Raw genomic sequence first — 24,420 nt, forward strand, 5'->3', positions numbered from 1 at the left:
CTAATTCTCAAAAGAGGGAAGTGGGTTTGGATCCATAGACCTGAAGGTTGGTCCTCAGCTGTCATAGTCATTGGCCATTTGACCTTGAGGAAAACCCTCCTGATCCCTGGGCCTTAGTTTCCCCTGTTAGAGCCCAGTGGCATGTGAGAGGAAGAAGACCCCAATGTAAAACCTGGCACAGGCTAGCCTTCACGTTCTGTAAGATTCCTTACACTACAACATCCAGCAACGTCTACTCATGCAACTAGTAACAACTATAAAAACTGTGGATACTATCAGTGGTCCTTATCACTAGCAGAGCCAGGAGGATGCCACCCACCTTCTGTGTAACTCACAGAGCAGCAGTGCAGCTCAGCACAGCATGGGAGGAGCTTGTGTGAGTGAGGTAGGCTGTCTGTGTTGTGCTTAGAGCCTTAGCTGCATACTTGTCTCCTCTGGCTTATCACATATGTCAATCCTTATCAGGTGGTACCCAGTAAGCATCACACAGAGCCTCTTAAATGTTCAACATTCCCTGTGTCCTGACAAGCCAGGCAGCTTGATTTATTTAGGTGACAGCAGGACTTTCGAATACCACATGATGTCCCAGGGCTGGGAAAATGCTTTAGCACACTTTCCAGGGATCAGCGGCACCCTTTTGTCGTGCAGTGATATTGGCTAAGATCCTCCTGCCAGAGACAACTTGCAGAGGAGACTTTCCAGAGCTCTGTGGCTCCTCACCAAGACTGTCAAAATCCTAACTGCATTTTGACCTGCCCTCCTACTGCCCTGTCCTACCCAGGGAACATTTTGCAAGAGTCTCCTTAAGACTTTCCAATTCCTAGAATTGTGTTGCTGTACCCATCCTGGCTCACCCTGCTCTTAGGTTATCTGTGTTGAGAATCCCGTCCCATCCATCCAGATCCGGTAGCCCCAGAAGAGAGAGCTTATACCATTTTTTTTCATGAATTTGTGCTCTCAGCCAGTACTCACCGCACCGTACTGTGCCCAGACGCTCCCCTCAGCACTGTCACCATCATAAACTTACCACTTCTTTACCTCCTGTGCTTTGTCACTGAGGACTGAGAGAATTGTAAAGAGGCTTGTGTGCTCTTCACACAGTGGTATAGGACAACGGTGTGTGTTCCTTCTCACCCAGTCTTTTGGCCTGATGGCTGTGAGACAGACTGGTGCTAAAAATGTACCAGAAAAAGGCGGCTACTGTTCTTGTTCCCTGAAAGCCTGTGTTCCTTGTGACCTGACAGACTTTCCCCCGCCCCCCCTCTCTCAGTAAACATTAAGTGTAGATACTGCTAGGCACGGTTTACAGCAACGAGCAAAGATATACAAAACCTTGCCCACCCTCCCACAATTCCCCTTACCCTGATTTTAAACTGGAACCCTTGTAAGTTACACTCTCCTCCCTGTTCATGTCTACATATCACCCTCATTTCTGCCTTACTCAAGGGCACAGCCCCGTGTCCATGGTTTTCCCCTTGTACCACATACAGCTGTTTAAAGCAAGTCAGGTGAATGGGGCCTACCATCACCACGTACCAATTTTCTGGAGCACTGTGGACTACATGGGCTCTGTTGGTTATTAGCCAGACAGCTCTGTGCCCAAGGTCACACAATGACTTGGTAATTTCTATTTTACAAAAAAAAAAAAAAAAAAAAAGCAGAATTCTCAAATCAAGGGTATCCATGAGATTGGTTCCTCCTTGAATGTGCTTCCCAAATTTGTTCTGGCTTTGTAGCTCTGGTGGGTTTTTTCGTCCTCATCTTACAGTCATACCACAGTCTACCTGCACTTTCTGTGGTCTCTTCATCTCATCTCCCGGAAGTACTTCCCATTGGATTTCAGGCCCATGTAGTCTGAGATGTCCTCGGCATAAGATCCTAAAGTACATCCCCTTCACATCCCTTTTTCTGAACACAGTGACCTTCTCACACTCGTTACCAGCCTGTCTTAGTGAACAGCATGACTACCATTCAGCTTACACCCCACCGTGAAGCATCTTGTCTTTAAGTCAGCCACGATGGTCCAATCCAGGGCCTTCAACGGCACTCCCCTAGCCCTAACTTGCCCTTATTGAGATCTCAGTGTAAATCTCTGATCCCCAGAGGAGCCCCTTCCCTGACCACCCCAGGTAAAGCAGGGGTCCAGCTTCATTTTGTGTAAGCTTCCTCCTTGTACTGCTACAGCAGAGCAGTGGGTGGTTTCCATAAAATATTCTGAGCCAGCTCCTTTCCTGCCTTCCTAGGAGAAGCAATCTTTCCGCCTTTCTTGGGCCTCCATAATGCATCTCTGATGTCTTTCTTCCCTTCAGAAACACAAAAACTTAACCAAATCCATCAGGCCAAACAACAGATCACCGATGAGCTCCCTTAACCTGCATCACCTCTCGGATGCTCCAACAAGCCAGGCCGTGTAGCCTGCCCTTCCCTTCAATACTGTCACTTACCATTCAGAGATGCTCAGGAACAAACCTGAGCATGTCACCCCAGCCTTGGGTGTTTCAAGTTAGAAAATGGCCTGGTTTTGATCCTGAAATATTGATGCCTCTGTGGTCAGTCTGATCATTGCTGTGACCATCCAGCTCCAACTTGCTTTGTCCCTTTGGGAAAATAGTCTACAAGAGTCCACCCTACCTTCCTGGAGCCAACCCAGGAAAGAGGAGGAAAACAGGGTCAGACATTGGGCAGGTGGATCCCAGCAGGCCTGCTGTTTCCTGAAGTAACTAGGTCAGCGGTGCAGGCGATTAAGGCTTAGAGCGCACAGCCTGATCTTGCACAATGCCTATGTGATGATTGTTACAAAGCACAGCTGATCACGGACTCTGTGCCAAGTTCTGACCACAACAACATATTCTCTGTCTCACTCCTTAAATCAGACAGCTCACTGCCCTGATATTCCGAGAGGATGGCCAGAGCTTACCACTGTGTACAGCTTGGAACATTCCCATGAACCTCTCCCCATGGTTTTTTCTCTGCACATCCCTGGCTCCTTTCCCTCTCTTCTGCAGCTGGTTTATTCACTGTCCAAAGATACTGGCCAGAGACTCCCCCATCACCCCACCCTTTTTTCCTGGTCCTGGTTTTTATAGCTATTGGTGGTTTTACTTCCCAGTATACACAGAGGTGTGGGGGGGGGGGGGATCTGTGTTTTTGAACCAGCTTCCTACATTTGTTCTTTCCTACCATTTGTATTGCTCTTGGTTAAAGTCAGTGGAAAATTCATCTCTGTTCTGGATTTTGATGCTGGGTGAGTGGGGAGGCAGAGAGAAAGGCTCAGGTGCACATGTACAAAGCTCTCTCCTTATCCTGAAACCTGCAGAAAGGAATAAAGAGCAGCTAGTACTTGGTACTCAGAAGGGCAGAGTAGAGTTCTATGACTGTGCTTGCCTTCCCCCAGTGAGTCCCCCGTGTGCTTTAATGAGTTTCTCATTATAAAAACAAACAAACAGACAGACAAAACCCTAAGTTTTCTAGTCTTAACAGCAGTTCCAATCTGGCTTAGATACTTTTCAAAGACCTTAACACTAGAACACATTATGCCAAGGTAGACCAGATGTCTCTACAAGACTACATGGAATTGTTTGACCTATCCCTCCTAAAGAAAGGCAGCCTGCCATCACTCAATCTACTGTCTCCTTATCTTTACTGCTTCTCTGTGGATGCTCAGGGCAGTCTGTGGTGCTGTGAAGCCAACTCTAGTAGGAGACAGGAACAGCTTGGGGAGTATCCAAGGTGGATGAAATACACTTTTCTCTCCACACCTGTTTCTCCTCAAAGCCTCACTTGCTTATTCTCAGTTTTTCTTAAACATGTTTATAAAAGTCAAACCTAATGAAAGTTGAGACATCCTACAAAGTATTGTTCATTACCACCAGGCTCACACACACTGTAGCATCCATGTATGGGTATGCTAGCACCACATAAGTGAAAGTACTGGCTCTGGGTACCTGCATGTGTGACCACATGACAACAGGCTAGCTTTGCATAGTGGCTGTCTCTCACGTGCTGCCATGAGTGAGCACATGAGCTTTATTTGCTCCATCTCCTTGCTGCTACATGCTGACATTGGTCTTCTCCACTGAGGACATTCTGGCAGACATGTTGCAGCATCTCCTAAGGTTTGGGTTTTACTCACCAGCAGTGAAGTTGAGCACCTTTGCATGACTCTCTTGGATATCCTTTTTGTGGGCAGAGCCTGTTCAAGCCATTTTAGTTTATATCTGCCTAAGGTGTATCAATGTTAGAAGGGCCTAAATGATGACACCTTAATATGGAGGATAGACATCAGATATGCATCATTTTTACATATGTATGTATGTATGTATGTATGTGTGGTCCTATGTGTGTGGATGCATGTCTGTCTTCATGCTTATGGAGAACAGTGTCTTCCTTGATTTCTCCCTACCTTGTGTTTTGAGACAGGGTCTTAAATCCAGAACTCAGCAACCCAACTAGTTTCAATAGCTGTCTTGCTCTGGAGATCTTGTTTCTGTTTCACAAGTGCAGGGATTACAAATGGGTTGCCATGTCCACCCAGCATTTATGCAGATGCAGGTGATCCAAACTCTAGTCTTTATGCTTGTGCAGCAATAAGCCAGCAACTAAGCCCTAGAGATGCATCTTTTAAAACCCTCATGTCCAACTGTCTCTATGTCAGGACATCCTTTGATGTTTAATTGTATGGTTTCCCATCTCCACTCCTAGCTCACAGCCCTGAACAGTCATCCTTCCCTCATACCCCACACTGAATCTTTGGTGTCTGCATCAGAAAGACATGGTCAAGAACTTCTAGGTTGGTTGTTTTTTGTTTTTGTTTCTTAGACTATCTTCTGTGCATCCTCATATACCTGGCCCCCACATTAGGGTCAGATTTCAACTTGCTAGCACCTCCCTGCCACAGGCCCTACAGAGCTATGGAACCTGAGCTGTGGAGCCTAGAGGCCTGAGCCTTCTAGTTCTCTCTCAAAAGAGAATGACTATTCTATTATGAACTCATCTTTACTGCCCTTGTTTAATTGCTACGTCATGCTGGGATTTTGTTGTCTTAGTCTTCCTAGATGTGTTTTGATTTACTCCACCCTGAATAGCTTCAGAAGACCTCCAGGGTGAACAAGAGTCCTAGCCTTCTACTTCACACCCGCCACAGGTGGATCCAGCCTCTCCTCCCTGCCCTTGTTGATTCAGCAAAACATCTCCCAAAGCACCAACCCCCTATGTCTATGACTCAGGCTTTGTCCAGGCCACCCAGCATGGAATGGCTGGTAAACTCAGTCCCACCTGTGTTGTCCTCTATAGACCTTTTCCCCAGCCACACCCTCCACAGGCACTCTTTATGTCTCTCTACAGAACTGCCATGCATGTAGGAAGAGCCCATTGATAGCCCAGTTATTCCACAGTCTCTATGGTTGCTATCCCTCTTGTCTACTGGAAAGCTGAAACCATGAATAATGCCAAGCCCTATATGTGCTACGCCTCTTCCTAGACACCCAGGCCCATGAGAAGTTTAACTTTAACATTAGGTTCAGTAACAGGTTACTAACAATGGTAAACAAAATAATCACAACCATGGGCTATAATAAAGGCACTTAATACTTGTGAATTATATTATTTGTGGCATTTCCTATTTTATATTTTTGACCATGTTTGATTGTCCATAACTGAAACTACAGGAAGCAAAAGTGTGAATCTGAGAAACTCCTGTACTGTAAATCTAGACATGGAGAGTTTTGGCCTATGTGACCATGATATATGTGGTGTAGAGATTACTTGAGTAGTGAACCACACAACTAGTCACTCAGTTTCTCTTTTTTCCTGTTGGTCAGAATAACGATTCTAATTATTTTTAATCAATTTTTGAGTTATGAATTTTTTCTTTTTCCTTTGTCTCTCTCTCTCTCTCTCTCTCTCTCTCTCTCTCTCTCTCTCTCTCTCTCTCTGTGTGTGTGTGTGTGTGTGTGTGTGTGTGTGTGTGTGTGTGTGTGCATGTTTGCACTATGTAACTGTGCATCCTGTGTGCACATGGATATGGAGGTCCAAGATTGGTGTTGGAAACCACCCATCATAGCTTTTCCACCTTATTCATTAAGACACGATCTCCCAATCCAACCCTGTGATCCTTGAGATAGCCAGTTCTTCTAGCCAGCTTGCTCTGGGGAATCCCTACTCAGTCTTCCAAGGCTAAAAGTACAGGCAGAATATCAGCTTTTATATAGATTCTTGGATTCCAAACTCTATTATTCATGCTTGTGTGGCAAGCAATTTAGCCAGCAAGCCATCTCCCCAGCCCTTGTGAACACTTTGACCAGAGTAAGTTTACTGTGAAGAAACCCTAGCTTTATATAGATTATATATAGATTAGATAGATAGATAGATAGATAGATAGATAGATAGATAGATGGATGGATGGATGGATGGATGGATGGATGGATGGATGGATGAATGGATGAATGGAGAGATGGATAAATAGATAGACAGATTGTGTGTGTGTGTGTGTGTGTGTGTGTGTGTGTGTGTGTGTGTGTGTTAGAGTTGGTCTGAAATGGATACTAAGAGACAACCAGAACTCTGATGGATACAGGATGTGTCGATGTACGATGTAAGCAGCCTTTATGTCTCATCTGGATGAGGATGCCTCTTATATGCATAGGACTGAGACTGTTACCATTCTCAAAGTGGTTTCGTATGGAAGGTTTGGGGGGGGGCAACTCATAAGCTGAACTCTCTGGGAAGGCAAGGTGGGTGTCAGAGGAGAGAAGCTGGAGTGTGGAGCAGGACAGGACTCTGCCTCAATGGCTCCCATGGCTCCTATACTCAAAGCCATCCTTGGGCATGCAGGAGGATACTGCCTGATGGTGCTGATGAGGTAGAAATGGGGAGAAAGCCTGCTCCTCTTTAGTGCTTCTCTAGAACCTTGTATTTACAAAGCTAAGCACAAAGCCTGTTTTAACTAGAGACTCTTCTCATGCTAGCCTGAGTATCATTTCATTGAAATTTGAAGATACTCTCCTACATTTCTATATCCTTTTTTAAACAGTTTCTTTTGTCTTTTGAGATAATATAATTACATCATTTTCCCTTTCTGTTCCTTACTCAAACCCCCTCCATATGCCCCTCCATGCTCTCTTCATGATCTCCTTTTTTCATTAATTGTTGTTTTACACACACACACACACACACACACACACACACACACACATACACACACACATACACACATACATACATATATATTCTTAAATACAACATGGTTAGTCTGTATAATGTTATAAGTACATATATTTTCAGGGCTGACCATTCATATTAGATGACTAGTTAGTGTGCTGTTCCCTGAGGAGGACCATTTTTCCCAGCATTCCTCTGTTGCCTGTAGTCCTTTGTATAGGTTGGAGGCCTTGTGGGCATTTCCCTCTATGTGTTAGCACATCTATTGTCCTTGTACAGCTCTTATTCAGTCATGTGGGTGAGACTTTATCGGTGTAGCTTCTGACATTCCTAGAAGACACAACCTCACAGCAAACTCCCTGATCTTCCGGCTCTTACCGTCTATCTGTCTGTCTGTCTGCCCTTCTTGCACAGAGTTCCCTGAACCTCGTGTATCTGCTGGGACTGGCCCTGCAGTTTTGCATTTTAATCTGCTACAATTTTTGTTTTGATTTGTTGTGATGTGATGTTCTTCATCTGCTGCAAAGAGCAGTTCCCCAAATAAAGGGCATGGCCTACATTTACCTGTGGGTTCAAAGCAAATATTCAGAATGTTACAGCATGTGTAACATCCTGACTCCTCCCGTGATAGAGTGTGACCTGCCCTTGGTCAATGCAGGCTTTTTTTATAAGGACTTTTGCTATTCCCTATTCTTACATCTTTCCTCTAAAACCATCATGATTTAGAGGGCAGCCCATGGATGAGAGGCAGAGTGAGTGAGAGAAATACCCACCTCCCCAATACTTGTTTTGTGAGCACAAAATGCAGATACCAGACATGCGAGTGTATAAGTTTTCTTTCTTATGCTGAATTTCAGTAAAAAGCAAGTAGTCACAGTTTGTCATCATGTCCTTGGCACCATGATGATGTATGGAAGCCTCGAGCTTGTCTAGGTCAGAGTCCCTCAAGGACACCTTGGGGCCTCTCAGAGAAGCTATGCTAAGCCACACTGTGGCCATTCCAGCTAGCATCCCACCATTCTGTCTGGATGAACCTTAGATTTGTGCACTCGGCCAGGGAGCACAGCCCGTTTCCTAGAACTGCATACCCAGTCATCGACACCTAGGGCTCCAGACCACGCCTGCAGAGCTGAGACTTAACCGGCTGATACCCAGAGACTGACCATGCATGAATGTCATGGTCACCCAGAGTTGTTAGAAAGTTACAACCCCACCTTGTTAGAAATGAGAACTCTTTATTTCTCTTAAAGCTTGCAAACTTCTGGGATGTATCAAAGAGAGTTTCAAAAGCCTTTATAGTGATTTTCTTTCAAAGTAGCAAAATCTCCTTTGAGGTGATCAAGGTTCTACCTGACTGAGTCTTAAATCTGGAGGGATGGGAGATACAATGTGTAGGTCCTGCTGAGCTGACACTCACTGTATTCTGTTTCTAGGTGGCCTTTATTTCCAGTACTCTGATGCATTTTTTCTGCTGAACACACGTTAACATGGTATGGGGTTGGGCTTACCCAGATGTCATCTACATGAGAGACCCAGTAACTATGGAATCCTACCCACCTCTTTCTAGCAACAGCCCAATACCTCTACCGTTTCTGCCAGACCAGCTGGCTAACACAGATCTTCTTCTTTCTAGCCCTGGGCCTGGAGGCACACACTGCCAAGGTGCCAGCGTGGAACATGCTGCCTGCGAGAACCTGCCCTGCCCCAAGGGTGTGCCCAGCTTCCGGGACCAACAGTGCCAAGCCCATGACCGACTGAGCAGCAAGAAGAGAGGCCTGCTGACAGCAGTGGTGGTTGATGGTGACAGCATGTGGCCCTTCCTTTCCATGTAGCTCTTCCCTCTCTTTTCCCAAGAACTATAAAACCCAGTTAGGAATGCTAATAATCCTCAACTCCCACCCCAGCCCACCTGAGAACACTCCTGCCTTCTGCCCTGTTCCGCAATGGCGAAGCTGAATTCTAACAACTTGAGATCTCCCCACACAGGCTGTAAAGGCAGACAGCAGGCTAAATCCGTTTTCAGCAAGGCAAGCATACTAGCATATGTTTCCCACTGTGCCACGCTCTGAGGTACCAAGTGTAGAGTGGTGTGCTTTGAGTGTGTACCATTTTGCTCTCCTTGGCTCACTTGGGTTAGCTTTACTCTTTGCCTGGAGTACTCGGAAGACTTTTGAGAACCATGTGCAATACAGGAAAGAGGGTAGCCAGCACAGGACACATTTTCTTTCTAAAAGCTTTCTCCCTAACCAGGCGACTATGCTATAAGCTGCCACTATATTTTTCAGTCCCCAGAAACAAATCTAAGTATTGAGCCATGCCTCCGTACAGTCTGTGATGTCATTGTAGGTGAGGACACACCAACGCCTTAGTCCAGAGTGTTGGGGTTTTGCCTAAAACTCTTCCCCTTTAAGAGACAGAACTTTGTATTGTAATACTGACAGTGTGATCCTTTTTTTTTTTTTTTTTTTTTTTTTAAACATACCACAAGCCAAGCACAGGTTAGGTCCACAGTCACCGTCTGAGGATGGGAGATGACAGGTCACATGATGTCTAAGCTCCAGCAGCTGATAGAGTTGACTCAGAATAACACACTAGCTCTCAGTACCCAAATACTCTGGCAGGAAGGAAGGTGTCACGGGCACAGTGAGGGTCCCTTAGGACTAAAGCAACTGAGTCTGGTTTCTGTCACTCCCCGAATGGTTTTCAGAAGAGTGAATTCTCACATCAAGCCTTGGTTTTCTTTCCCATGAAATCCCCCGTGCAATTGCAAGTTCAAATGCACCTAGATGTTTGGAGGGAAATGTCCAGAAATCCCCAGCAACAGCAGCTTCAGATCTGCAGCTTGTAGCCCAACATTCTGACCTCTCGGTTTTGAGCTAGCTTGTAAGGTAACACATGTTGTTTTCAGTGGCACCTGCTTTGTTTTTATTGTTTTTTTTTTAAGATTTGTTTATTTACTTATTTATTTTATATAAGTACACTGCAACTGTCTTAAGACAAGAGGACATTAGATCTCATTACAGATGGTTGTGAACCACTATATGGTTGCTGGGAATTGAACTCAAAACCTCTGAAAGAGCAGTTGGTGCTCTTAACCACTGAGCCATCTCTCCAGCCCCCAGTGCCCTCAGTGGCACCTGCTTAGCTGAGGACCTTAGAAGTAATAGAAGCACTCACTCCCCGGATATTTTTCCTTGTATTTAAAAAGATACCTTCTTAGCAGGTGGGAGACGAGGGTGGGGTGAGTGGGTGGGAGGTGGAGTGGAGGGTGAGGAAGAATGGGAGGTGGGGGACTGGGGAGGTGAGAGGTGGGGGTTGGGGGTGGTTGGGAGGTAGGAGGTGGAGTGGGGTGGGAGGTGGGGGATGGGATGGAGGTGGGGTGGGGTAGAAGGGATTAGGGGTGGGAGGTAGGGTATTCTGGGTGGGGCATGATGGTTGTGCTGTCACTTAGCCAGAACTCAGGAGGAGCCCAGCTTTCTCATCCCCAACTTTCCCTGAAGAAAGAGAGAGGAGACAAGAGACTTCCCTCTCCCAAAATAGAGGGTGTTTTGGAGGCACCCCTACTTTTCTGTCTGGGCATTAAAGTAATGCATGAGCAGCCGAGAGGCTCTGACCTACCTCAGGCATATTCAGACCCCTAATTGGAACAAAGACATTACCAGAGACAGCCACCGTGTCCCAGTGCAGCAGTTCACGATGATGGGAACCACTCTGGTACCAAGGTTTCTGTTGTCTCCAGAGAGCTAGGGAAAGATGGTTTGAAGCCTCTTCTGTCCTCTCCTCCTTTCTTCAAGCCAGATTTTCTCTCAGCTTTGGGGTGGGGGTTGTTGCTTTCTTGCTTTGTTTTAACCAGTCTTGCTTCAGGTATTCAGGTATTAAGCAAGTTTATCTTAACTTTCTATTGACCACTAACTGCTTTTGAATGGCTGAATGTTTGGGCCCCCTTATCATCATATATCTAAAACTGTTAGCCCAGGCCTCCCTCTCAGAGAAGCTCCTTGAGGACTTTGACAGGTCTAAGATGCATTCCCACACATGTGCCTCTTGTTCCATTCTACACACTTAGCAAATAATTAGATCTAACAAATACCTTGACCTGAAAAGGCCAGCCATATTTGATGAGAGTTACAGACTGGGGGTGTTTGGTCACTGAAGGAGAGACCTCTGGTTCAGAGCTTTTCGAGGGTAGCCTGACCCAAATGTCCTCTGTGGTGAAATTGCCACAACTTCTTGTGTATAAGGTTCCATTTTTTCTCAGTTACAAACAGAAGGCTGCATGTTTAAAAAGCATCTCAGAAGGGCAACAAGGAACCAATAAATGGCTTATTCAGATGGCTAGTGATAAATGTTCCCCTGAAACCCCTCTTTCTAAAAGGCACAATTCTAGCTGAGCCGTGATAGGAGTGATCCCTGTGGTTGGGCTCTGGTCCTTCCCACTCCACATTAACTGCCCTATTCATAGAGCTGCTATCGCTGCAGAATTCCTAGGCAAATGACGCACAGTTCAGTAAAGGGGAAGCAGTATTCTCTCTCTTTCTCTCTCTCTCGCTCTCTCTCATATATATATATACATATACATATATATATATATATATATATATATATATATATATATATATATATATATACTTCCCCCCCCCCCCTTTTAAAAAGAATTCTTGCAGAGGTAGACTTTCCGAAGGAGGACTTGGGACCACAAATCCATTCCACTTCCAAAGGAGGACAAAGACTCCTCAGAAAAGACCCCAAAAAGGAAAAGTCTTTAGACAGAGAGTCACTGAGGTGGCCACTTGCCAAATCTGTTTCGGCTTTTCCTGTGGGATCTTGTCACAGCAGAAATGTCCAAAGGTTCAGAACCATGTGACCAGACCAATAGCAGGCTTTGTTCCCACTAAATTGTTGGGAAGCTATGTCTGGACAAAGCGGATATTTCCCAGTTCCTTTGCTTCACACAAGAGATATCCCTTACCCACCAGTCTCAGTGTCTGAGCAAATGAGAGATGGGAGGGTCAGAACTGTGACTCCTACTCAGCCAAGTGGTCCAGAGATGGAGGAGCATTGTGACAAAGATGAAGGGTGTCCCCAAAGGACCAGTGAGGGGCTGGAACCAAGATATCTGAAATGATTAGGCCAGTCTTCTATGGCCTCCAGAAGCCCTGCCCCCAGTGTAGGCTGCCTTTCTCTAAGCTTCTCAAACACCCAACCAGGGAAAGCCCACATCTCCAATTAGGTAAATCTGTGCTGCGTATCTCTGAATTCTTGGAGGGCTCAGAAGTCAAATCTCTGTGGTGTTTGAAAGGCAAAGATGGCTCAGTAGCCACATAGTAACACCTCCTGCTGCACCCAAAGGGACACATGGCAGCCTGCTGGCGGGCCCCTAATGAGGTGGGGATTCCTGTCCGGAAAGGCTGTTTTTGCAGCCAAATAGCTTGCCATTTGAAAGCACTCATTTTCAGAGCTTCGCATATTTCTGAATTATAAATAAACCTTCTCGGAGACCCACCAGACATGAGCTGTGGCCTCTCTGTGTCATGGGGTTTCAGTGTTGAGTTATCAGGGAAAATACCTCCGTCATCTGGCTGTGTTAAGTGTTGTCCCATTAGCTGAGACTTGTCTGGAGGGAGGGTCTAGCTCCTCCAGAAGAAAGACTCTGATTGGTCTCTTCATAGTCAGGTGGACTTTACTGATCCAATCAGCTAACCTGCCTGGTACCTGGGGACTGGTTATGTCCTGGTGGACAGCTTGTGGGAGAAAAGGCTGCGTAGCCAAGGCAGAAGACAGAACTTAGGTGATCAGTCACTCTGGCCTCAACATTAACTAGACTCTACCTTAAAAAGTAAAGACAAAGTAAGACTTGGTAATCGAGTCTGAGAGGGCAGTATGAACATTGTGAGCCAAAGTATTCATGTTCTCTCTGGCACTCACTAAGAATTCCAGACCTCTAAATTGATGTAATCACCAGCTCTCAAACCTCAGAGCTCATCTTCCTTGCCTTTGCCCTGGCTGTGGCTTCTGCTTCCTCTGGTCAGTCAGAAACCCGTGCCAATAGGTAGGCCTCTGGGAAGCCAGACAGAAGCCTCAGCCAGATTCATCTGAGTACACCCCATCCATGCAGGAGGCATGGCATGTTCTAGGCATCTTTTCTTGCCGTGCATGGCTGTAGAACTTCTAGGACCTCATCCCCTCCCATACTCCTAGGGATGTAAGAGTTCTCACACTGTGCTCAGAGCTGAAACCCTTGTGATATTCAAAGGATATTTTCTCCTGGAGAATTATCTTCCCACTTATAAAGAAAGGGACTATTCAGAGAATTTGGAGGAACTCTGAACCCCTTTCTCTTGCTTTAAAAGGTCTGTCCTCAATACCTTTGGGAGAAAAACCTGGTTATAATCCTTGGAGGGGTGGGCAAATTCAGGGAGTTCTAGACAATTAAGGACTCTCCACCTCTCTCCCCCACTGTCTTGGGTACCTGAGCCTGGAGAGGGTGCTATCTGCTGATGGCAGTCAGAGGCAGGCAGTACCCAGGAGGCTGCCTTACCTAAAAGATCACAGCCAACATCTGTCCACCTGAGTCACTTCCCCAGTGACTCCACATCTCTCAAATCAGCTCTGACACACAGTCACTTACACATAGGCAGGCTAGCTCATAACTAGTCCTTTGTGTGGTTGCTGTGTCTATTAACTGGACAAAGAAACAATGCAGTGTATCTGCAAAGGAGGAAAACCAAGAGAAGGCAGCCCACAGAGCTGCCTGCTCTGCCATTTCCTGAGGCAGGGGGTCCTGATCTGTGTGTTGTTTTAAATGTTTTCAGGTACTGAGACCTTTGTCTGCATTAGCCGCTCCACCACTGGGCTCAGTGCTCACCTGTGCTTGTCTCTACCCTGCCCCTGCATTACCCACATACCCCTTCCCACATCAACACCCACCAACCTTTCCCTCTTCAGATAAACCCTGTGAACTCTACTGCTCACCCCTCGGCAAGGAGTCCCCGCTGCTGGTGGCTGACAGGGTCCTAGATGGCACACCCTGCGGACCCTACGAGGCTGACCTCTGCGTGTACGGCAGATGCCAGGTGACCTGATTTTCCTACTGTCCTTGATGGGGCTGTGGAGAAAGGTTCTCTCATCCCCCAAATGGACCTATGGTTGAGCTGGGGCCTTTGTGGGTCAGTGGGGAGGAGGTTTTCTCAATGAGGTCTGTGCTGCTCTTCATGGCCAGTAGCCACCAGCACATGCCCTGCCCTTGGCAGTGACTCAGCACTATGCCCATAATAGACGTAAGTGGCTGAAAGATCCGCAACCTTCTTGAAACCATTTGGAAATTCCTCTACATGTCGTGATATCAAAAGAGCCAGCGTGTATGAGACAGGAACGGAGGATGGGCAGACAGCACTCTGTTCACTTCCAAACACTAAGCAAGCTCCTTTGCAGACAGTGTCAGGGAGAGGGATGTGCTGGGACAGAGATTCCTTAACTCATGACTTGTTAGGAAACTGACAAATAGCCAAAGCAAGGAGGAGGGGGGAAAGAGGGCAAGAAGTACACTGTTGTGCTGTTGTGAACACAGCTCTAGCCATCAGAAGGAGTATCCTGGTGGTGTGAAGTAAGACCAGGAGGATGGAGAGGCTATGACTTTTCAACAGGCAGGAACATGCAACTCAGGCAAAGCAACCTGTGCCTGCAGGGCTCATCTCCTCCTGACTCAGCTCAACCTGAACATGTGCTGCCTGAGGAGACTAACCCTATCAAGCAGCTGTGGCAAAGAGCATAGGCTGGCTTATAAAGGATGGAACTGTTTCCTTCATGCTGGAGGCACAGAAAGCCAAGGTCTCAACACTGGGCATATTCCACATCTGTGGAGGGCTCACTTCTCACAAATGGCTTCTTTATGTTCCATCTTCAAATTATGCAGGAGCAAAAGCTGCTCTTGGGGGGCGGGGCTCTTTTAGGAAGACACTAACTCGATCCTTGGTCCTTCTGCCATCAGGATGTGGTCAGATCCCAATGACTCATTCCTTAATAATATCACCTTGGAGCAGTGGAATTGGGAGGATAGAAGCCTTCAGTCCAATGTGCCACTGTCACCCTATGCTTTTACTGTGTCCCTATAAAGTGGCCCTATTGGGAGCTGTTGGAGGAAGACACAGATAGAAACTCAGTCTCTTGGTTGGCTCCTGCAGCAAACAGTTTTAACCTAAGTAGGTTTCCTCTCTGGATAGCCCAAGCCAGTCACATTGGCTACTCTTTTAAGGAAGTATGTCCTGCTTTTGTTTCTAACAGATATATCAAGTGTCCATGAGTCTTAACAAGGACACCTCCCAGAAACCAAGGAGTGGTTGAGCAGGCCCTTCTGGGATACTGTATTGTAGCAAAGAATGTTCCTGTTCCTGGCCAGCATCAAAAAAAGTCCTTAGCATTGCTACTAAACAGAGCATCGTTGACAGTTCTCAAGAAGCCTGCTAGCTGTCTCTGGTCTAAATTCCATGCTTGCCTGGAACATCCTGAATGTTGACATATTGCAGACCATAGTAATCCTTTTGCTAGCAGCTTTACAAGTGAAAGCTCTTGTACCTTTTGGGTCAGTGCCAGCTGAGCCAGCCCAGCCCCTTGCAGGCATCAGCTTCAGTAGTCCTGCCAATAAGAAGGTCCTTTTAAAAACCTTAACATTCCCCAGCCAGCGAAGGCTGTGTTCATGCTGACCCTAATTTCAGTTCCTACTGGTCTGTGCCAATGGTATCATCCATGAAATTGGATTTGATCTCAGGCTCTTCTACCTGAGAATATTCCATGTGCTATGACAATGGATTTCTCAGATCCTTGCCCAGGTGTGAACCCTGAGTACTACAATAATGACCCACACTGGGAGAGATAGGCCCATTGGCACAACAGTGGCATGAATATTATGGGAATAAGCAACCACTTTCTGTTTGGATTTAATTCTCCTCCACAGGAGACAGCACATCCCTGGGACTATATATGGCTAAAAACCTATGACATGAAAACTCACAGGTCTCAGGTAAACCTGCTACTATTATTTCACTAAATAAACAGAGCATCAAACCTTCTTCTCAGTTTATGTCCCTATGCTCATCGGTAGTGGAACATGTAGTTCTTGTCAGGGATTGTTCTTTGTAGGACTGTGGTTAATACAGAAGCTCACATCTGACCAAAGGTCAGAGAATAAGAGTCTGCAGAGTTCTTAGCCACAGATGGGACAGACATCCATAGCATCCCTCTCAAGGCTCAGGGAATACTGAAGAAAGATGATAAGAGTCAAATACTGGGGAGAAATGTGGCAAAACAGTATCTTCTGGACAAGATGAGACCACTACACCAGGCTTGAGTAGCAGTCGTTATCTGTGCAAGACCGTCATGAGATCAAACCAGTTAACGACGTAGCACAGAGATAGGAGGGATTTGTGAAGCTCCTACCCCTAACTGAGGAGCTATCGACCACTGATGGCTTCTGAAGGGAAGGATAGAGAATCACTTTTTTTCTAAGGATATGGCCACAGTCCAGTGGATGGCACTACACCCATAAATATACAAACAACAAAAAATTGATTCCATGGAGCATTGTTTTATTAAGAGAAGGATGGGACTTTGGGAGGGAATAGGGATGTGAGAAGTGAATCACAGAGGAGTGGCGGGGTCAATTTGAACAAAATATATTATATGAAACACCCAAATAATTAATAGAAATACATATTTATTTCCCAAGATAGTCCTGACGAAAAAGAAACAAAACCATAAAGGGCTGTATACGTGAAGGAGAAAATAAAACCCTGCTGCCAGGAAGGCCAGTGAGGGCAGTATGACTGAGAAGCTGAGACGGGCTCCACAAGGTGGTCTCTGGAAAGAAGACAGCCTTGGAGAACCCTGGTGGAGCTAAGGGAAGAGATCTCCTAGCAGAAGGGAGCAAGAGTGAAGCTACCTCAGTCAAGGCATGAACACTGAGGGTAGTGGGATGTAGGAGTCTGACTCAGGGGGATGAGACCCAGGGAGAGTTTGAGTTTACTACAAGTGTGATCAAGAGATTGAAGGACAGTGGTGAAGCACTCTTAGTCACTGGAATTGGCTGGGATGTAGCCTGAGTAGTGTAGACCGTTATAGAAGCTCAGCTTGCTGGAAAGAGCTGGAGCGCTTGCAAGACAGACTAGGAGATAATTAGATTCAGGGTGCATTTGGAGAAGGAAGGTGAGTTAGACTTTAGCAGTGACGTGACCAAATACCTAAAAAGAATCTACCTCAAAAGAGGGAATAGGTATTTTAACTCACTTTTAGAGGCTTCAGTCTACCATGGTAGGCAAAGCTCAGCAAAGTCAAGCAGTTCACACTAGTATCAAGAGACAGTGCCTATGCTGAACTTCTGTCTTTCTCTCTTTTATTCTGTCTAGACCCTTTCTTCACCTTGGAATATGCTGGGTCTCCTCCCTTAGTTAATCCTTTTGGGTAACACCCTCAGGCTCAGTTTACCAATCTCCTAGGCACTTCTCAAGCTAATCAAGATGATAGTATTGTATTATCCAGAGGGGAAGACAAGCTGAGTTGGTGAGCTTTGGGTAGAAGTTGTACAGAGTCTGTATGCATATGTTGAACTATAGCATTCCATAGTCATGGGTCTGCCCCTTGAGTTTTCAGATGGAGATCAGTACAGAATTGAGGGTCAAAACAACAGTATGAAGGCTCATACACACCCTGAGCAAGAAGGCTCTGAACCAAGAGTGGCTCTGTGCATAGAAAAGTAGACAGTGGATGTTATCAGGAGACCAAAATGCCAGGCTAGGTAGAGATCTGAGTATAGTCAAATGGCTTAGAGGTTTTAGACTAAGATGTATATTTATCATTTGCAAGCCACACTGGCAATGTCAGACTAGAATTTATAAATCAGACTAGAGCAGCCTTGGAGATGAAATTAATCACTAAATCCAAACATTGTCTAGAATTCCAGAAAGGCCACACATCAGACTCTAGTAAGTGGAGGAAGAATTGGACTTAAGACTTTTGGTCGTTGAAGTCTTTAGAGGAGGTGAATTACTAAGAAAATCAGAGAGAAGCAGAAGGTTATCTCAGAGCTGGGCACAAACTCGGTTGACCATGCAGCTGGGGAGGTGAGGTGAGCGAAGTCACGAGAGCTGGGAGAGAAACAGACAAGAGCTGTAACACATTCTGACATATTTGCTTATTTCTGTATTACATTCTCTTACTTAGACACCTCTGTCCTCAGGTTAGACGTAGTTGGTCTTCAGAAACTCTCTTAGATGAGTTCTATCGATAGATTTGACTAACTTTAATGCAAAACACTTCAGAAAAAAATTGTGTTTTTTTCTAAACACATGAAGGCATTTTTTCTTATCATCATTATCAATTTATCATTATTTAATTATAAACAATATAAAATTACTTACATAGAATTTACATATTCATTATCACATCTACCCCAGAGACAATTGAAAGCATAAAAGAGAATGTGTGTTGTAGGTTCTGTGCAAATACTACATCATTTTTCTGTTAGTTTCTCCAGATCTTCACATTTGAAGAGTTCTAGAGCCAATCCCCAGTAGATACAGGGAGACAAGTATATACAAGTTGAAGATAGTGTGGGTGATAGATACACTGTGACAAATGCTAAAACAAGGTCATAGAGGAGGAGGAGGGGGACAAATCCTCCACCATTAGGTATGCTAACAGGAGGCTGTTCACTGCTGGCAAAAGGCTAAACTTCTAGGCCTAGAATCCAGGATTCAAATCAGTAGAGACCAATACTTCTCATTCCTGGGGCAAAAGATGGCTCCTGCACATGGCCTGCCCATGGCACACTCCACTCCAGCCCATGGCTGCCCATGGCACACTCCAACCCATGGCTGCCCATGGCACAGTCCAACCCATGGCTGCCCATGGCACACTCCAATCCATGGCTGCCCATGGCACACTCCAGCACATGGCTGCCCATGGCACACTCCTGCACACGGCTGCTTATGACACACTCCAGCCCATGGCTGCCCATGGCACAGTCCAACCCATGGCTGCCCATGGCACACTCCTACACATGGCTGCCCATGGCACACTCCTGCACACAGCTGCTTATGACACACTCCAGCCCATGGCTGCCCATGGCACAGTCCAACCCATGGCTGCCCATGGCACACTCCAGCATATGGCTGCCCATGGCACACTCCTGCACACGGCTGCTTATGACACACTCCAGCCCATGGCTGCCCATGGCTTCCCATGGCTGCCCATGGCACAGTCCAACCCATGGCTGCTTATGACACTCCAGCATATGGTTGCCCATGGCACACTCCAGCCCATGGCTGCCCATGGCACACTCCTACACATGGCCTGCACATGACACACTCCTACACATGGCCTGCCCATGACACACTCCTACACATGGCCTGCCCATGACACACTCCTACACATGGCCTGCACATGGCACACTCCTACCCATGGCACACTCCTGCCCATGGCACACTCCTGCCCATGGCACACTCCTGCCCATGTTACACTCCTGCCCATGTTACACTCCTGCCCATGGCACACTCCTGCCCATGTTACACTCCTGCTTATGGCACACTCCTGCCCATGGCACACTCCTGCCCATGGCACACTCCAGTACATGGCTCTGAACTAGATCTCTTCAAACTTAAGTCTGTATGTGATACAGCAACAGCCTTGACTCAAGGGAACTTATGCGTATCTTGCTGGTCCCATGACATCTTGCACTTTTTGGTATGCCACAGGCACTCTTGTCCCGACCCTTTCCCAAACAGCACCCTGGCCAGCATATGTTGGCTAGGAATTTGGGAGCTCAGAAGTGGGGGTCCTTTAGGGCAAATGAAAGAATAGCCCAGGACCATCAGGATGCTGTGGGAAGGTTTTAGACCACTTGCTGTTTGGAGTTTCATTGGGTTTGGTCATCTTGTACTCTTGGAACATTGAAGCTCATAAATGCAGTTGTTAAAGCTCCACTAACACTCAGAAGTCATGATTTAATTGTGCTTTACGGCCACTTCCATTTCAAGAGAATTTTGTGTGTCCCTGCCAAGCATATCATAGATTTCTTTCACTGACTTCAGCAAAGGGAAAGTGTCCTGTTGGCAAAGTGCTTTGGCCGTTTTCCTTCAGGCCTCAGATTTGCTGCTGTTCTGACAAGGATATCTCTGCAGACCTGGCTTCCAAATGCAAACAGTGACAAATGTCACAGCAAGCTGTGTAGGCAGAACTGGGCAGCCTGTCCCAACCTGAGAATCGAGGGTTCACCTAAGTGGCCATCTGACTTCAGCCTGAGAACCAAGGGTTCACCTAAGGGGCCATCTGACTTCAGCCTGAGAACTGAGGGTTCACCTAAGGGGCCATCTGACTTCAGCCTGAGAACTGAGGGTTCACCTAAGGGGCCATCTGACTTCAGCCTGAGAACTGAGGGTTCACCTAAGGGGCCATCTGACTTCAGCCTGAGAACTGAGGGTTCACCTAAGGGGCCATCTGACTTCAGCCTGAGAACTGAGGGTTCACCTAAGGGGCCATCTGACTTCAGCCTGAGAACTGAGGGTTCACCTAAGGGACCATCTGACTTCAGCCTGAGAACCAAGGGTTCACCTAAGGGGCCATCTGACTTCAGCCTGAGAACTGAGGGTTCACCTAAGGGGCCATCTGACTTCAACCTGAGAACCGAGGGTTCACCTAAGGGGCCATCTGACTTCAGCCTGAGAACTGAGGGTTCACCTAAGGGGCCATCTGACTTGCATCTGTTCAGCACTGATGTGCAAAAACTCCCTTCACTGCCCTTGGGAGAAGCCATGGAGACCAAGTGGGGTGTTTATGTAGAACATCCCAAGCTGCTTAATCAGGAGACCCAAACTGAATCTCAAGACAAGAAGCCAGCAATGAAGCCAGAGACTAGCCATGATAACATGAGGGCGGATTAGAAATCACAGGAAGCTTGTAGAAGAAAGTTACGTTGGGGAGCACAAGACAGAAACGGGGGAAGCTGAAAGGAAGCAGGTCCGGGTGACATGAAGAGGCTGGGGTAACAGGCTCTTCTGACTCTAGCATGTAGCCGTGCCACCCACAACTTGGACACTGACTGTGAGACTCAGAAGCAGGATGCAGAACCTTGCATACAATTTTAGCAAGGGGATATTGGCTGAGCTTTCTGCTCTGAGCAGACTCCATGATCTGGGATGCTCTCTCCCTCTCCCTCTCTCAGCCCTGGTCAGTTTCTACTGAGAAGTAAGGTATAGCATGGTGGGACCACGCTCCCCTCCAGCTTCCTCTTCACCACCCTGATGTTTCTGCTGTGATGCGGCAGAGGTGGACAGTCCTTGCTCCTCAGAGATGTGTAGTTAATATCCCTGTGGGTATTTTAAGGTAGCAGAGCACCTTTATTCCATAGTACACATTTTTTAAATGCATTTAATAAGTTCATAAAAACAGTTTTTAAAAGGCAAACCAAATCTGCATTCTGGTAAATGTCTTTTTCTCCTCTGAATTTAATAATAACCAAAAATGTGACAGGTTCCCTGGGGGAACATTGCCTCTCAGAGAAATCGGCTGTACAGGGATTCAGCTTCAAAACACCAACGAGTCTTAAACAAAGACTAACCAGCCCTTCACTTTTCTAGAAAATTGGCTGTGACGGCATCATAGGGTCTGCGGCTAAAGAAGACAGGTGTGGTGTCTGCAGCGGGGACGGCAAGACCTGCCGCGTGGTGAAGGGTGACTTCAGCCACTCCCGGGGGACAGGTCAGTGCTGGGCCCGAGGGCTGTGGTGGTTGCAGGTCCACCGCCACACACTTTAGATTTCATCTTTTTGCCCCAGTGCTAATGGTGGTGTCGCTTTTTGTATGTCACCATTCCGATGCAGGGTCTTCTTGATCTTCCCATTTGTACCGCCTTCCTAGACCTGGGCCTCTTTGTCCAGAAACAGAAGGTGGTTTGCTGGTCTGCTGTCACAGGGGACATCAGCCTGTGGCATTCAGTCGGGTGAGGAGTAGAACAGAATCGTGGCTTTAAGTTCTGCCTCTCAGAACAGCCCGTAGGATAAGGCAGAGTCTGAACTTCCTACATGGAAAGAAAGCTTGGGCTATAGGAACATACCTTCTAGAAACTATCAAAAGGACATACTATTCAGGATCTTGTGAAAGCAAACCTAGAGGTAACAGCAAATGCAAATTTAAATTTAAAAACAGAATTTCGGGGCCAGTGAGACGGTTCTTGCCAAGAAACTTGAAAGGAATCTGAGTTCCATCCCCAGAACCCACGTGGTAGGAATAGAGAACTCCCACAACTTGACCTTTGACCTCTACATATGCACTATGACACATGCATAAGCACACACACACACACACACACACACACACACACACATGTCCATATATACGAATGTTTTATAAAAAGGTGAAGTTTACACCTATCACATTGTTCCAGAAAGACACAGAAGCTACCACTAGAATGAGTTCATTTGGGGGAACTTTGCCCTGTGGAAGCAAACTGTCCAGTGCAAAATGTACTGGCCATTCAAGTCTATCTAAATTTAAATCATAACTGGCAGAAATTACACTAACAGGAATGATGGCCACAATTCGTGTCCCCATTGCCAGCAGGGCTGGGTGTGACTCAGGTCAGACCAAGAACATCCTTGTTGTCATAGGTTACCTTGGGCTGCACAGCTCTAAAACCTTAGCTGATTGCTCTTCGCTTTGGCGCATCTGATACTGTTTCACCTCTGGGCACCCTGGATTTGCCTTCTGTAGTTACTGAAGCTGGAGATAAAACCTCCACAGTTGGCAAGACATTGCCATTTAATACTGATTTATTTTGACAAATCATTGGAAACCTTATTTACAATCATCAACATGGCTCAGCTAGTAAAGAAAGGCACTGGCTGCCAAGCCTGATGACATGGGTTCAATCTCACATGGTGGACAGAGAGAACTGACTCCTAAAAGTTGTCCCTTGACCTCCACATGCACAGTACAACAAACACGTGCTTGGATACATGTGCACACACAGACACATGGTGATGATGGTGGTGGTGAATAGACGCCTCATTTAAATTGAAGGTTGCCCTTCAGCTGTCAGAACTGAGTACAGTTGCATCCTTCTACATTGGATGGGTTGAGCACGGCCACGCCCACCACCTGATGGGTTCAATAGAACATTAAAGAAGGTTCTACCCTAACCATTGAAATCCTGTACCATAGCAGCTCACTTGTCAGATGACCTAGGTTAGGACAAACGCATTAATGTTGACCAAAGGAGATGCTTCATTTGTCCACATCAGCATCTTCTCTCCTGCCCTCTTTTCTCCATGTATCCAGTCAGTGCCGGGCTCTGTGTCTCACAGAGGAGGGTGGCTATAGAAGTAAGTGTTCCATGAAAGGAAAATCCCGTGGGGAACTTCTTTGGGGTAACTGTCTCACTATCATGTTTAGCTTAGTATACCTACTTCTAGCTGCTTGGTGTACAGACCCTAGAACAAACCTTCAGGGAAGGGAAACAAACATTAGCTTCATCTCCCTGTGAATTTGTCACTTCTGAGCAGCTGCCAAATGCCATACGTTAACACTAAAGCACAGTCACGGGTTTGGTATTAATTTTTAAGACCTTCACCATCCAAGTCTGTGAGATCACATCAGTGCAGATTTTGTTTATTGAAAATCTGTGTGTGGTGTTCATTCACATGTAACTATTGGCCGTTTAGAATTTGATGTGCTAGACTACATACATGCAGAATATGGATACTGGGTCAAAGCATATGCCTTTCCCACCACACCCCATTCTGTCCCCAAAAACATTTATTTGGCATGCATACATTTCGATATCAGATAAACAGACAATCAAAGTTAACAGTCACTACATTAGTCACAATCAAGGTGAGGCACTTTGCCAGGGCCTGTATATATATAAATACACACACACACACACACACAATATATATATATATATGTGTGTGTGTGTATACATACATACATACATACATACGCACACACATACACACACACACATGTATATATATATATATATATATATATATATATATATATATATATATATATATATATATATCAGTTATAAAAGGTGACTTAAAAAGTCAGTGGCAACCAGGGTGGAGAGAAGGCACCTCTGGCTAAAGGTGAATCCATATATTTGAGTGAGACTCAGCAGAGAAATTCTGTGAAGGTCCCAGGTCATTTGGCATCTTGGTGACCCCAGTCAAGTGGATTTGCTAATCTTATTGGTATAGATAGGAAGGCAGCT

General features: G+C 46.1%; 1 protein-coding gene across 1 annotated transcript in view; it reads left to right on the forward strand.

Annotated features, from left to right (window-relative positions):
• Positions 1–24,420, forward strand: part of ADAMTS17 (ADAM metallopeptidase with thrombospondin type 1 motif 17) — a gene marked incomplete at both ends in the record, with an annotated part of 292,773 nt that overhangs the window by 178,034 nt on the left and 90,319 nt on the right. Inside the window, 3 exons of the mRNA XM_080913724.1 lie at positions 8,792–8,958; positions 14,104–14,231; positions 21,783–21,903. Coding sequence (XP_080769850.1) covers positions 8,792–8,958; positions 14,104–14,231; positions 21,783–21,903 — 416 coding nt within the window. The remainder of the gene's footprint in view (positions 1–8,791; positions 8,959–14,103; positions 14,232–21,782; positions 21,904–24,420) is intronic.

This window comes from Micromys minutus (assembly GCF_963924665.1).
Source record: "Micromys minutus genome assembly, chromosome: 3".
Taxonomy (NCBI): Eukaryota; Metazoa; Chordata; class Mammalia; order Rodentia; family Muridae; genus Micromys; species Micromys minutus.